The 15,164-nt window shown below is 31.2% G+C and overlaps 2 protein-coding genes across 3 annotated transcripts; one reads left to right on the top strand and one right to left on the bottom strand.

Annotated features, from left to right (window-relative positions):
• Nucleotides 1-1,175: 1,175 nt before the first annotated feature.
• On the top strand, nt 1,176-4,950 carry LOC137828514 (protein NRT1/ PTR FAMILY 7.1). Of its 2 annotated transcripts, XM_068635122.1 has the most exons (6): nt 1,176-1,471; nt 1,561-1,620; nt 1,920-2,025; nt 2,195-2,412; nt 2,870-3,426; nt 3,854-4,950. In XM_068635122.1, the coding sequence occupies exons 2-6, from the start codon at nt 1,573-1,575 to the stop codon at nt 4,707-4,709; spliced, it is 1,785 nt and encodes a 594-aa protein (XP_068491223.1). In that variant the 5' UTR covers nt 1,176-1,471; nt 1,561-1,572; the 3' UTR covers nt 4,710-4,950. The 2 variants fall into 2 exon arrangements, with proteins under 2 accessions (XP_068491223.1, XP_068491222.1); XM_068635121.2 differs by lacking the exon at nt 1,176-1,471 and having other exon boundaries at nt 1,479-1,620.
• Nucleotides 4,951-8,395: 3,445 nt separating this feature from the next.
• LOC137828515 (zinc finger CCCH domain-containing protein 14) lies at nt 8,396-13,559 on the bottom strand. Its single transcript, XM_068635123.2, has 3 exons — nt 13,024-13,559; nt 12,395-12,455; nt 8,396-9,299 (listed from the first exon to the last, which is right to left on the bottom strand). Exons 1-3 carry the CDS (start codon nt 13,094-13,096, stop codon nt 8,537-8,539), a joined length of 897 nt encoding a protein of 298 aa, XP_068491224.2. The 5' UTR covers nt 13,097-13,559; the 3' UTR covers nt 8,396-8,536.
• Nucleotides 13,560-15,164: the final 1,605 nt, after the last annotated feature.

Raw genomic sequence — 15,164 nt, 5'->3', positions numbered from 1 at the left:
ATGTGAGATTGTATTGATTTGTCATACTCTTTTCCTTGTATTTTTCTGCACAATGGTTTGTGTTCAAACCAAGCAAAGTGATGTCAACTTTACATTTTGCATTGTAGGTGATGAGTTCACTGAACTGTTACTTACATGACTAAACATGTTAACAAAGATGATGAATAGGATAATACGAGATTTCGTTTCATAACATGATTCGGAACTCTGCATGTTGTAGGAAGGTTCAATTCAAGCAATTAATTAGCCTGTGGTTACATATTGATGGTGGAATAACCTATTCATCAACTGTCAACAACGTTTAACAGAACCACAAAACAAGAGATTCGCTTGCTTGCATGCAATTTACTGCAAGGTGGATTGATGTTTCAGTATAAGAAAAACACACAAAGTGGATGGTTGAGAGATGATGAATGAAAATTGGAATATGTACTTGTACTAATTATAGGAGAGAGAGTGACTTCAGGATCTTTCTTCACTTCGTCTTTCGAGTCCCTTATTTTCTCCTTTAGTCCCTCTTCTTTCGCTCCCTCGTGTTTTGGAATTACTTTTTGGTCTCTTGATTTGTGGAGTAGTACTCGCAGAAACACTCAAAAGTCTCTTCTTTCGTTCACTCGTGTCTTGGAATTACTTTTTGGTCTCTCGATTTGTGGAGTAGTACTCGCAGAAACACTCAAAAGCTTAAGTCAGTGTTTGTGTTAGTTATTCTCTAGAAAAACTAAAAAACTGAACTAAACATTCAATCCATTTACACTACTTGCTAATGGGCCTATTGGACATGTCATATCATTTTAATCTTTCTACTTATCTCTTATTAACCGATTTTATACTTAACTGATTTTATTTCTCTTTTATGCCTTATTAACACTGACACTTGTGTGCTTTTCCACGTAATATTTCCAGTGACGTTTACACTCATCCTTGTCTTCTCAGCCACTCGACATGCATACTTTCTATCTGACCGGTTCAGAATATATAATTGAAAAATTGGGAAAAAAAGATTTACCACATAAATAATTGAAAAGTGAAATGGAAGTGAAGGTATCAGAAATGAAAAATGTGAGTTTGAAAAGGACGAGAAGATGTCAGATTCAGTGTAATAGGTGGTAAAAAAAAGGGCAAGTCCCTACATACAGTGTCAGTATTTTATGGGTGAAGTGACTAGTTTGTGGCACAGAGTCGTTCATTTTAGAGTTTAAGATTTCTTTCCTTCTCTTTTGAGTGTTCATGACCACTATTCTCATCCAAATTGTCACTTTCTCTCCTCTTATCAACTCCAATCATTTCAGATTTCCGTATTTTTGGCTCAGCTACATCAATAATAAACCTTACTTTCAAACTCATATCCCTTTCTTCCCCACGTCCCTCACACCCTTATATATTGCATGCTATAATCCAACCACACCATCAACAACACTCTTCACCCTTTCAACTCTTTCTTTACTTTTATACTTCTTCTTATCTTCCCTTTGTAAGTCTTTTCCTTTCTCAATCAATTAACATCTCTTCTTCTTGGCTACCTTGTTATCACTTTGAGTTCATGCACTTTGCATCATGCAGATTTTACCAAAAATGGCCACTTCTTTCTCTGCCAACTCCCCCAATATTGCCACAAACAAGGTACTGCAAATGGCAACAATAATATTCATACAATAATTTCTACACATTCATTTGGAAAGATGTAATGAACAGCTCTTCACACATATTTAACACGTCTAAAAGTACATGGCGTCTAACGTGTCAATACTTCAATACTGATTCCAAAACTTGTTATAGACATGGTGAAAAATAACTGATTATATTTGTATGTGTGATGCATTGATGCTAAGTACACCACTGTAAAATCGTAGATAGATTCATTTATGGGGGGAAAATGGAAAATTAATTGTCTTTTTTTGAATGATATTTGCTTTAAATAGGTAACAGAAGGAGATAGCAGCTACAGAGAAGAATCTGCTATGGAGAGAAGTAGCAGAGCGGATGAAAAGAAAATAGGAGGAGCTAAAGTTGCAAGCCTCTTGCTAGGTAATGAACAAATGATCCATGGATTCATTTTTCAATTCGTGATTTATTAAGAAGTAGATTTTAAGTCTAACTCAACTTTATAAAATCGATTTATTAAATTTATGTGGAATTATCTATCTGTTTGTTTGATTACATGTTGTTTCTTTTGGCTTTTGGTTTGTTTTGTCAGTGAATCAAGCACTAGCTACACTAGCCTTCTTTGGAGTTGGCGTGAACTTGGTTCTGTTCCTAACCAGAGTTCTTGGTCAAGACAATGTGAGTGCTGCTAATAATGTCAGCAAGTGGATCGGAACTGTTTATATGTTCTCATTGATCGGAGCATTTCTGAGCGATTCATACTGGGGTCGATACTTAACCTGCATGGTCTTCCAGCTTATTTTCGTTCTGGTATATTACTTTTAGTCTTTTACTTTTAACAATGTTATCAAACTTTTATATTCTTGTCGGATACACGTATCGGAAACTGACAGTGGTAAAATACGTATCAGACAAAATTTTCAATTTAAAAAATATTTATTGGATTTTTTATAATTATAACAGGATTTTAACACAATTTTAAAAATATATACATTAATTTTCTAGAAACTCAAATTTATTGTATAAATTTTTATTATGATTATAAAAATAAGGAATAAATCATTTTGAAACATACTTGTGTACATAAACTTTATTATCAATTTATATAATATATAGATCTGTGTTCTCGTGTCCTACATTTTAAAGATTATACGTATATCTTCGTATTCGTGTTCATGTCGTATCCATGTTCGTATCAGTGTTTGTGTTGCATAGTTTCATGTCTGTATTACATAGTTTCTAGCTTCTGACACTTTGAATTTAATAGGGCTTAGCACTGTCTTCATTGTCGTCTTGGCGTTTCTTGATCAACCCAGCTGGTTGTGGTGATGGCAATACTCCTTGTAAACCTTCATCAATTGGAGACGACATTTTCTACTTGTCCATATATCTAGTGGCATTTGGTTATGGAGGGCACCAACCCACCTTAGCAACATTTGGTGCTGACCAATACAATGAGAAAAATCCAAACGAGAAAAATGCAAAAGTAGCTTTCTTCTGCTACTTTTACTTTGCCCTCAATGTTGGTTCTTTGTTTTCCAACACTGTGCTGGTCTACTACGAGGATACAGGGAAGTGGACAATGGGTTTCTTGGTATCTTTGGTCTCTGCTGTCATAGCCTTTTTGGCTTTCTTACTGGGAACTCCAAGATATAGATATGTGAAGCCATGTGGAAACCCAGTGGTGAGGATTGCTCAGGTATTTGCTGCTGTTTTTAGGAAATGGAAGGCTGCTCCAGCAAAGGCAGAAGAACTTTTTGAGGTCGATGGTGCAAAATCTGCTATAAAAGGCAGCAGAAAGATTCGGCACACAGATGATTTTAAGTAAGCATTGAGATTTAATAACAAGTTATGATTACAAATTTTGTTTTCTTTTGTAAAAAGTAACATCTGGACCAAATCAAGAACTCAACTCTACATGTTTGGAGATCGGATAATTCATTCTTTATAAGTGTATGCAAACCTCACTTCATAAGTCGATTTTACGAGAGTTGAATTAAGTTTAAAGTCAATTTCATAATAGGATATCAGAGCTATTTTAAAATCTATCCTAACAAGAATAGGCTTAAAGTACATTCTTTCTGGGAAAGTTGTTCTTGATGCTTGATTTTTCCATATGAAATGGAAGAAAATATTATGCTGTGTTTTTTAACACCTAGTTGTGTTGATTGAATTAGTACACCTACTTGATAACCATAACTGTGAATTGTATTGAAACTTATATCTGTGATTTGTTCTTGATGTTGGAAAGATTCATGGACAAGGCAGCAACAATCAAAGAGAACGAGGAGCTAAGTTCAAAAAATCCATGGAGGCTTTGCACTGTGACACAGGTGGAGGAAGCCAAATGCTTGTTAAGAATGTTACCAGTTTGGCTATGCACCATTATCTACTCAGTAGTGTTTACACAAATGGCTTCTCTGTTTGTTGAGCAAGGAGATGTGATGAACTCCTACATAGGAAGTTTCCATTTGCCTGCAGCAAGCATGTCTGCATTTGACATCTGCAGTGTTCTTGTGTGCACTGGAATCTATCGCCAAATCCTTGTTCCATTTGCTGGAAAACTGAGTGGGAATCCAAAGGGTCTAAGTGAGCTTCAAAGAATGGGAATTGGGCTAGTTATTGGCATGTTGGCAATGGTTGCATCTGGTGCCACAGAGATTGCAAGGCTCAAACGGATAATTCATGGCCAAAAGACTAGTTCATTGAGCATATTTTGGCAAATTCCACAGTATGTTTTGGTTGGTGCTTCAGAAGTTTTCATGTATGTTGGTCAATTGGAGTTCTTCAATGGACAAGCCCCTGATGGAATAAAGAGCTTTGGGAGCTCACTTTGCATGGCTTCAATTTCTCTTGGAAACTATGTGAGCAGCATGCTGGTGAACATGGTGATGATCATAACAGCAAGGGGCCAAAACAAAGGTTGGATTCCTGAGAACTTGAACACAGGGCACATGGATAGGTTCTTCTTTCTGCTTGCAGGGCTTGCAGCCTTTGACTTTGTGCTGTACTTGTTGTGTGCCAAGTGGTACAAGAACATCAATGTTGAAGATAGTGACATGGAAGAACAAGAGCAAGAACAGGAAGATGTAAATAGCAAGGTTTGAGAGTTTGAAGTTGTGCAATGCAAGTGTGCTGAGTATTTATTTTCTCTCCCAACCATTATTGTATTGAGTCAATAAGAGCTGCATCATACACTGTGTTAGGCTTCTGTTTGTCATTAATTTTGGTTCAAAGGATATGGATTCTGAGCCAGTGATTTGTTAATTGCTGCTTAGATTATCCATTTATACCTTAGCTTAATTAATCATGTACATTTACAATTAATAAATATATATCATTTATAAATACCATGTTTTCATTTATGTTTTTCTATCAAATTTAGAAAAATTTAGAATTTGGTAGTTAAAATCTTTGTAACTAATTAGATATCAATTTAGAAACTATTTATAAATAATATAAACTAATTTAGAAATCAATAATTTTTTTAATATTTAAAATAGTATTTAATTTTGTTAATATAACAATTAATTATTTTATCTTTAAATTGTTTTCTATTTAATAACCCTAAACCCTAATAGTAGTGTATAATGAAATTTATCTCCTATAAATTAAATTTTCTCATAAACAATTATATTAACAATTTAAGTAGTTATTTCAAAGAAATATCTATATTAGTCCTAAATAGTGAATGTAAATATACAACCACTACTAATTGTTTTATAAGTATGTTTTTCAAAAGTTATAAAACTAGGTAATTTTATATAATATTAGCATTTACTTTTAAATTTGAGGTGTTTTCATTGGTGAAAATTTGATATTATGTTACATTTTGTTGTATATATAAGTATACAAATAAAATAAATCATAAGTTTTTATATAAAACACTTAAAATCCTAAAAATTTCAACAATGACATTAGAGTTATCATTCTTATGGGACATATAGAATGTAAGAAGAAGAAAAAATTACAAGTAGTTTATTTCACTCTTTAATGAAAAATATGATTTATAGATTGTAAGAATGCAAATTTATCTAAAGAGGCTATATATCTATGAGAAGTTGTAGAAGAGGATTACATTTGTTGTCTAATAACACCACGATCCAAATCAAAATGTAGAAAGAAAGCAAAGTCATGTTTGTTTGTTTTTTCACAAATGATATTCCAAATGAATTTGGGATTATTTGTTAGGAAATTAAGAAAAAGACAAAAAGTTTCGAGCCACAAAAGTTTCTAATTTTGATAAGAAAATTTGAGAGGCAAAAGATGAAAGAGTTTAAGACAAATAAGGAATACTCAAAGAGATTGTTGACACTACTATAAAATCACTAAATAGACATCAATTTTAGAGATAAAATAATTAAGTGTTATATTGAATAAATTAGATGTCAATAATGTCTGTAGTCTCTAATATAATATCTAATTTAATTCATATAGAAATTAATTATTTTTTTATCACTAACTAAAATTGATTTTTGTTTGATGATTTTCTCATAATAATAATTGAATAATAATATAATAAAACAATTATCCTATCATTGTATTCCAATTAAATTGGAACTTGTAAGAATTCATAATAAATAATCATTTTTAAGTATATAAAGTTGATAGTTTAATTGACTGTTTAAATTTATTTTAATTATTCGCAATTTATTTTAAATATTAAAGTTTAATTTAAAGGAAGACATAAAAGAGAATAGATCCTAGTTAAAACATTTGCAAGAAGAGAAAGATCAAAATCATTAACATGTTTAGAGTTTGGGGTTTAAGGTTTAGGGTTTAAGATTTAGGTAGTTGGTCTAAATTGAAGTAGATTCTATTAGTACTTTGGTTTTTTTTTAGTGTGAATTTGTTAGATGTGTTTTATTTTCATTGTTTATATAAGGATGGAACCATATTTAAATTGTTTTATTTATTATTTTTTTACTGATAGAAAAGTCATAAGATTTATTAAAAATATATAAATATAAATATTACATCCACATATTTTGTTTGGCCAATATTTAGGTTTAGAAGCAGTGGCTGATACTGTTCCACCTCATGTTTCATCTTCATCATGAAAGAGAAGAAGCATAATGCATTTGAACACAGTTTGAAAAGACACACACTCTAACATGTAACAACACTATTAAATACTCCTGTCTCCTGTCAAATTAATCACTCACTCATTGTTTTCTTCCATTCATCATCATCAACATCACCTTCTACTGCATTTTTACTGCATCTTCTTTTCATGTGTTTTGTATTATTTGATGATCAGATGCAGATCAAATTCATTTGAAGACAATATGTTATGCTTGACATTTGAAGTGTTTGAAAGAGAATTATAAGAAAGAAGGAGACATGAGGGCAATTATAATGCAAGAATGTATCATCTTCTCTTGGCAGTGGTGCTGCCAAATGCCATGGCATGGAGGCAAATCATTCAGTTAAGGAGCCAAAGACATGTGCAAGAACATCTTCATGACAGACTAAGCTGTCATGGTTGCGTCTTCTCACATCACACCTTCAACATTGCAAATTCATCACAAAACCACTCTGTCTGATGTGTATGTGCCAATGAAGCAAGTTCGACAGCTATTTAATTACTACAAAAGTTTTATTCATTATGGAAGAATACCACATTTAATGTCTTTTACTCATGTAATTCATAAGCTGATTTTATTATTAGAGTATCTAAAACTTATCCAAACAAAAGTTGTTGAACTTATTTTAACGAAAATTGTTAGATTTTTCATTTTTTAAATACCACCCATTAATATATAATTTTAAGTATGAATTGTAACTTACATTAACTAGAAATTAAAATATTTTATAATATATAAATGAATGTAAATTTTCTTATAAATCAATTTTATGATATTGAATTATATTTAAGATATATTTTTTAATACGATTTTATCCTACAACTTTTTTTTTAATTTGTACACAAATAGCTATTTTAATGTTATAAATAAGTATATATGTAACATAATAAAGCAAGTTTTTTTAAAAAAAATATCAAAAGTTAATTCTTTTCAATTCTCTCATTTCATTAATCCAGCTGTCAGTCATCGAATATTAAAGTAGTTTTTAATGTAGTTTTTAATTTCATTAGAATTTCCTAAAAAAATTGAAATAATAAAATATTACAAATATGCTTTTAACACAAATAATCAATTTACTTTTGGGGATGTTTGATACACACAATTTTCTTAATTTTTTGAGATTCGAAATTGTGATTTCTCTCTTTTTATTGGCCATGTTTTTTTAATACGCTTCCTACAAAATCATTTTTGTGGAAATACGAGAATATAGCCTTCCCGATTATAAAAAAAAATGCTTTGTTGCGATATATTACGTTTATCTTATACAATGTCATAAATAATTAAAATTTCAGATCAAAATATCGTGTTACTTATGTTAAAAAAAAAGCATATGGGAAGTTAGAATATAAAACTTAGAAATTATAAAAAGTATAAGATTGAGGGTTTTGAGGAGATAAAATAGAAGAAAATAATTAAAATAATTTTACATATTCACATTAAAAGGTAAAATATCTACACTAAAAAAGTCACTTTATATTAAATAAAAATAATTTTTCTTAAAGTTATTTTTTAAATTACTTTGTTTTCTTTTATTCATATAAGCAAGAAGATTAGGATTGCTATTATACTAAAATTAACAGATTAAAGTAACACTAATACTGAAAAATATATTTAGTACAGGGAATTAAACAGGGAAGAGTGGAAGGGCAAGAGGAAGAAAGTGAAAATTATGAAATATGAAAGAGTGATAGTGAGAGGCAATCGAATTTCAGAAGCTGTGGTAAGACTCACCATTAGTTATCATGTAGCAAATTAGAAGCTGATTGAAAAAAAAATTGAAAAACTAGAAAATTTTGCACAATTCAATCCTTCCTCACTAAAACCACTTAAACTATATTATAACAGTATCACATTCCAGTCTTGCGCAAATCATCAGTTCCATGTGCGAAGTGACACCTTTCCCCAAAAGTGCAGGAACCTTTAGTGAAGTTTTCGCAGAGCTTGGTCTTGAAGTTGCTTGTGGGGGCAGAATTCTGTGTAGAAAAGCTTTTAATTGGAGGCCCAGAGGCAGCACTAATATTTAAAATAAGTTCGTGTACCATGGCACTGGCTTGCTTTATCTGATCGAGACTACCTTCAAGCTCGATGTTTCTGAGGTTAGAATCCGTGTCATGATCCCTTACGGCAAGTTTAGCTCCTGTTACACGACAAATTTGCTTTGAGTTCACACCACTTTTTCCAATCACTGCTCCAGCTAGTGAAGCATTGATACTGATTTTTGCAGTGGCAGAGGCTCCAAAGCTGGCGGCTGCACCGTGACCTGGAAATGGGGGCTCGCCACGTCCACCTATCCTGCTGTTTGGCATTTGTCCCATAACTCGGGGATCTTCATATGATGGTGCCGTGGGCCTGCCGAGCTCCCACTCACCATGGGCAAAGTGACATTTGTCACCAAATTTGCAACCCTCAGCCGTATTAAACTTGTTGCACAATCGGGTCTTAACAACTGGAGGAGAAGACCCGTCAGGGAAGGATGGTAGAATAGGATTTCTACCAGCATGAGGGATGGCAGGATCGCTACCAACATTGATCAACTGAGAGACTGCTTTGAAGCCACCGGGAACGTAATGCAGGAAATGACATCCTTCACCGAATGGACAGCCAGAGGTGCTGCATTATAGAGGAAAGAAGACGACATGAGGTTATCATATAATCAACTAGTAAGATTCCGGGACCTCAGTAAAATGCTAATTCATTCTATGAAGTATGAACTGAAAATTAGAAGCTAAAAAGTCAGACAAATGATATACAACAAAGTAGCATCTTTTAAGAATTAAGATGATTCATTTAAAATGTATCAAGAATGCTTTCCCTTACAAAACTAATGCCATTTTTTAAATTTTCATAATTAACATCATCTTCCTCTAGTTAAGCAAATATAATATAACATTATCTGGGAATTTTTAGCCGTGAAAATACTAATGATGGATGACCGAAGTAACAAACAATATTGAATACCAAATGACAGTACGGGAGAAGAAAAAAAGGTTCAGTTCAGACTGGTAAAGTATATCATAAATAAGATGGCAAATTATTCTAATGACAATAAGAGAATAATGCAAGGAACATGATTATCAAGGACAAATAAGCTTAGAAATTAGAGCGCATCTTATGAGAAAAGAAATCATACGTAACAAACTATAGCATGGCATATCTAATTAACAGTAATATAGAAATCATAAATAATTTTGAAGTCTAAAATAATAAGATTCAGCACTAACTCAATGCTCAATCTGATTTCTCATAGTCGAGGTAACAAACATATAGAGGCTATAAACATCAAATTACCAAATGAATGAACATTAAGAATACACATTAGAAGAAAATAATGGAAAATCCCAGATCCATGTAACACGGTTGCATGAATTTTATGAAAACATCCCAAGTCATAGTCTTATTCCTTCTTCGTAAGTAATCTACACATACATCCCTTTTCTATGTTACATGTAATGTTTATCTGCTATTCTTTCAACAAGTGAACAACAAAAACATTCACCGTGGTCACTTAGACTGACTTAGAAGCAACAGTACAGAATAGAGAGAAGACACAACTACCAATCCTGGAAAGTAAACTGTAACAGTTGTCCCCAAAAACACAATAGCATCACAGTGCATAACAAATGACTTGCATTGTTAAAGTTTCTTGTACATTTGATATAATTCATACTAAAAACATACAAATTTTCAAAAATACTTAAATCTTGACATGTTCATAATTAACAATAAGAAGTTATAGATCTTTTCTCTTAAGCAATCATACAAGTAAATTAGTAACAAAAAATGTCATGGCTAACTAACAAAAAATGGAGAAAAAAAGGAGTGAATAATTTCGGTCAGTATCGTTGACCAAAAGGTATATCTAAGATTCAAACCAGAGAGAAACTAAACAGAGAACATATACTGATTGAACAAAGAAAACAAGAGAGGCAAAAACTCCTGGGAAAACAGATGAAAACACAGATTAACGAGGATATGTGAACACATCTAAGAACTCAGACCAGAGACAAGACAAACAGAGAACATAGACAGATGGAACAAAGAAAACAAGAGAGTGGAAAACTCACGAGTAAATAGATAAAAACACAGATTAATGAGTATACAAGAACATCAAGACAAATTTACCAAGAAAACACTTAAAAAAGAGAAATTTACAAATAGTGGAAATTTGATATTTCAATCCAATCTCCCTATTTTTTATTTCCTTCCACTCCATTTCTAACCAAACAGAGTGTCAGGGATCAAACTTCTAATGTAAACAAGCAATCATATACAATAGTATAGACTACCAAGGCATGCAAGGCTTCTAACTTGCTAGACAGATAACAAACACTCCCAGCAGATATCTGTATCTTCTAAAGCAGAGAGCAAATGAGTAAAGATGACAACATCACAATTTTTAATGGTTCATAAATACAAATATTAGTAAAGCTTCCTCTTTGGGCCCAAAAAAACAGGTAAAAGGCTTAATCCTAATATTTTACAAATATTGGTATGGTATGTATTGTAAAATAGCTATTTTTACAAATAAATAAAAAATCAGGTACAGAATATGTATTGTAAAACTAAGCATACAACAAAAGATTGCTCTCGATCGAGAGGACGTGATAAAGAATATGACTGATCTGCGCACGGATGAATTCTGATTAAATAAGATTTAGAATAAATACACGACAACACCAATGCCGGTCTAGAAAAGATTTTGAAGATAAGTTAATGGAAAATAGGAAGGTGCAATACCTTGCAGAGTATTTAAAGTCCTATTATTTGGAATATAACAGTTGGAAGTATTTTCAAAAGAAAAGAATTGCTAATGGAAGACATCATGACTTCTGTATACATTTGGAGTATATTAGGGCTAACTGTGTTCGGCAATACAAGACATTATGGTATTTGGAAGACTATTCTGAATAATTACACATCTGCACACAAAAAATTATCTGAAAATTATAAAAAAATGAGTTATGTGGCGATATGATCAAATTTTTTGAAGATTATTTTCTTTATTCTCTTTCTAGATTTCAGCACTTTCAAATTATCACAATGCTTTTCCTAGAAATCTAAAGCCATTCCAGTTTCCATGGTTACAAACTCTATAATATTATTAGGCATTACTTTTCCAAGCCATGGTTAATCTTCAAATTGACGCATTCAAAACCAAATGGAAGAAGTCCTCAGACTTCAATATTATTAAGGCGACAAAAATACAGCATGTATCAGCCTCGAGAGTAATATATCAAACAATTGCACAACAGCATACATCAGCTAAGCAGTATAGTCAACACAAGAACCACATTATCATCATTGCATAATAGAGATCAATTGAAAATCAGGTAATTCAACAATTCCATACAAAAATAAGAAAGAAGTGTGTTGTTAGTGTATTGATAGATATATGTGTCTTAGGCCATGTACTGCTCTATCCATTTCAGTGGTTGGCATCACACCCCTTGCTTTCAATTATATATTTCCCAGGAAGCACTTAATAGAACTGATCATTCTTGAGAATCAACAATTTCTGTTCATACTCTTGTTATCATAATTAGAAGTAGGACCTGTATCACAGCTTTAATTACCCAATTCATTAGTCAAATCATATGGATTCAGCTTGAAGAGACTGTGTATCAATTTTATCTAAAACATTAGAAAATTTATACATATACGAAAGTGCATTCAATTTTTATTTTAGATAAGTTAAAGATTTGAACCTGAAAAACTTTGTGCATGGCTTCGATTTGCTTCCTAAACCAGTTGGAAAGGAGTCCGTTTCTGTTACAGAACATTAATTAAGTTCTCTCAGTTAAAATTCCATTGATCTTTTATGATTCAACTTGGATAATATCCAATAACCATTTATTCTTATTATTTGACCAATATTAGCTCATTTAAGCCTACGTATACCGAGTGTTTTCGGAGAAGGTGCACGAGACAATAATTCAACATCTCATACATATTACCAGGACAGAACGTAAATTGATGTGATAATGAAATTTTATCTGTAAAAATATTAACAAAACTGCATCTGTACGAGAACATGAAATTTTAACTGTTTCAAACAAACATCTCGTTGAAAACATTAACAATATGCAACAATAAATGTTTTTTTAAAGAAAAGAACGATGGAACCGGGAGCGAAATTGGCCTAGCATTTTTTAACACTTGTGAATGGCGCGCAGATGAAAACAAAACAGAACAAAATACGGGCAGCGCGTGTTGGAAAGATTGATGAACAGTAAAGAGCAAAAGCACGATAAAAGTGAAAGCAGATTGGAATTACGTAAGTGGTAAGCAGAAAGAAGAGGAGAATACGGTAAGTGATGAAGGAGTAGAAACAAACCTGGCCTGAATTTCTTGGCGCCGCCATTGACATTGAAGGTAGCTTCAGACCTCCCCCTCTTGCGATGATCCATGGCGAGGTAGCAGAGAACAGATCGAGTGACAGTTGGTGAGAGCTGAAACCCTAACCCTAAGATTTGGGTGTGGCAGTGGGAAGAGGAAGAAGAAGAAGAGCAACAGCGTGAAGAAGGAATGAAGGAAGGAAGATTAGGGTAAATGGGATTGGTACGTATCTTCTCTCTCTTCCGTATATATATAATCTTAGATCTATGGACATCATGCCCTATCTCTTTCTTATCTCACCAACCTTTTTTTCTCATCAAACATTTTTCTTTATACTAATACTTCAAATTCACTTTTTTTTTTTAATTTTACAAATATATATATTCATACTTACACATAAATATCATATTTTTCACCTTAAAATGAAGAATTTTTTCTTCTAATGTTACTCTTATGAAGAAATACTGAACAAAAAGTAATCAAGTATACTTTGGAAAAATTTATTTTCTAAATTATCGTGTTTACATTATGTTTGGATTAAGGGAGTTTGTTCATATAGATAAGTGTATCCAACTCATGCATAAAGGTGTGGTGGAAGGGACATGGAAAGAGAAAAGGATCTGGTTTTCTTTGTCTTGCACCATTGCAGATAAACATAAACGAAGAGAAGAGAAAATCACGTAGCATATGGGATTTTAGTTAGATACCCTACTAGTATATGTATTTTTTTTCTTTGTCTTGCACCATTGCAGATAAACATAAACGAAGAGAAGAGAAAATCACATAGCATATCGAATTTTAGTTAGATACCCTACTAGTATATGTATTTTTTTTTTCTTTGTCTTGTACCATTGCAGATAAACATCAACGAAGAGAAGATAAAATCACGTAGCATATGAGATTTTAGTTAGATACCCTACTAGTATATGTATTTTTTTTTCTTTGTCTTGTACCATTGCAGATAAACATCAACGAAGAGAAGAGAAAATCACGTAGCATATGAGATTTTAGTTAGATACCCTACTAGTATATATTTTTTTTCGTAAATTGATCACTCAGTGTTAATCAGTACCACTGTCATGCATAATTATAAACATACTTTGTTCATTCAGTCATGCATAACTATAAACCTACTTTGTTCATGCATAATGAATGCAAAGATTATTATAAATAACTATGTAAATGGGCTATAATTGAGATTTATAACAAATTTACAAATTAGAAAATATAAGACAATTTTAAAATTTTGTGGATATTTATTATTATTTGTGGAATTTTGTTGAAAGGAATCTAAAAAAACAATATAAAATGAATGGAAAAATAGAGTGGATCTATATTTATATTGACGAAAGGGATTATTATGTGCAAGAGAAATTTAAAATAAATAACTAAAAATGTTTAGATTAAAATTAATTGGTTTATGAGAAGGAACAAAATAAAAAATAATTTAAGGGTGAAAATTGTTATTGTAATATTATTTATTTTTTAAAAATAATATGAAATTTTACAAAATTGTTATTATTATAACAGTTTTTATAGGATATGAATAAAGGATAAAAGAAAAATAAAATATTGTAGATTCTTATTATTGGTGACGTTAAATTCTGAAAGGGTTTTAAAAGATAGAATAAGAAATATAAATGAGTTAAAATATAAAGTAGAATGTATATATGTGAATTAAAGAGAAAAAATGGTGTATAAAAATCAAATTTTTAAAACAAATAAATAAAATGCTTTAAATTTTAATTCGATTGACAAAATAAAAAATTGTTTAAGGGTAAAAAATATTGTTTTTGTAATATAATTGAGAATTAAATGTGTTATTATTATAATGGTTTGTATGTAAAATGAATGAAATATAGAATAATTTTTTTAAAATTTATATTATTATTATTATTATTATTATTACTGGTAACATAATTATGTTAAACTTATATTTTTTAAGTTTTTTTTAATAAGAAAAATTTGTGAAAGTAATATGGGAAAAAAGATGTATCAATCAATTCAAGAAAATTTAATTATGAAATATGCGTCTAATAATTCATCCAAAGATCTTATATGTCTCCATTTAATTTTGTTATCTTTTTAATTAAGCAAATAAGAGATTATTCAAAATAATACAAACTAAATAATAATTAT

The sequence above is a fragment of the Phaseolus vulgaris genome, chromosome 7 (genome assembly GCF_051622355.1).
Source record: "Phaseolus vulgaris cultivar YP4 chromosome 7, ASM5162235v1, whole genome shotgun sequence".
NCBI classification, from domain to species: Eukaryota; Viridiplantae; Streptophyta; class Magnoliopsida; order Fabales; family Fabaceae; genus Phaseolus; species Phaseolus vulgaris.
Note: the sequence above shows the minus strand (reverse complement) of the source record. Positions and strands in the feature narration are given on the sequence as shown.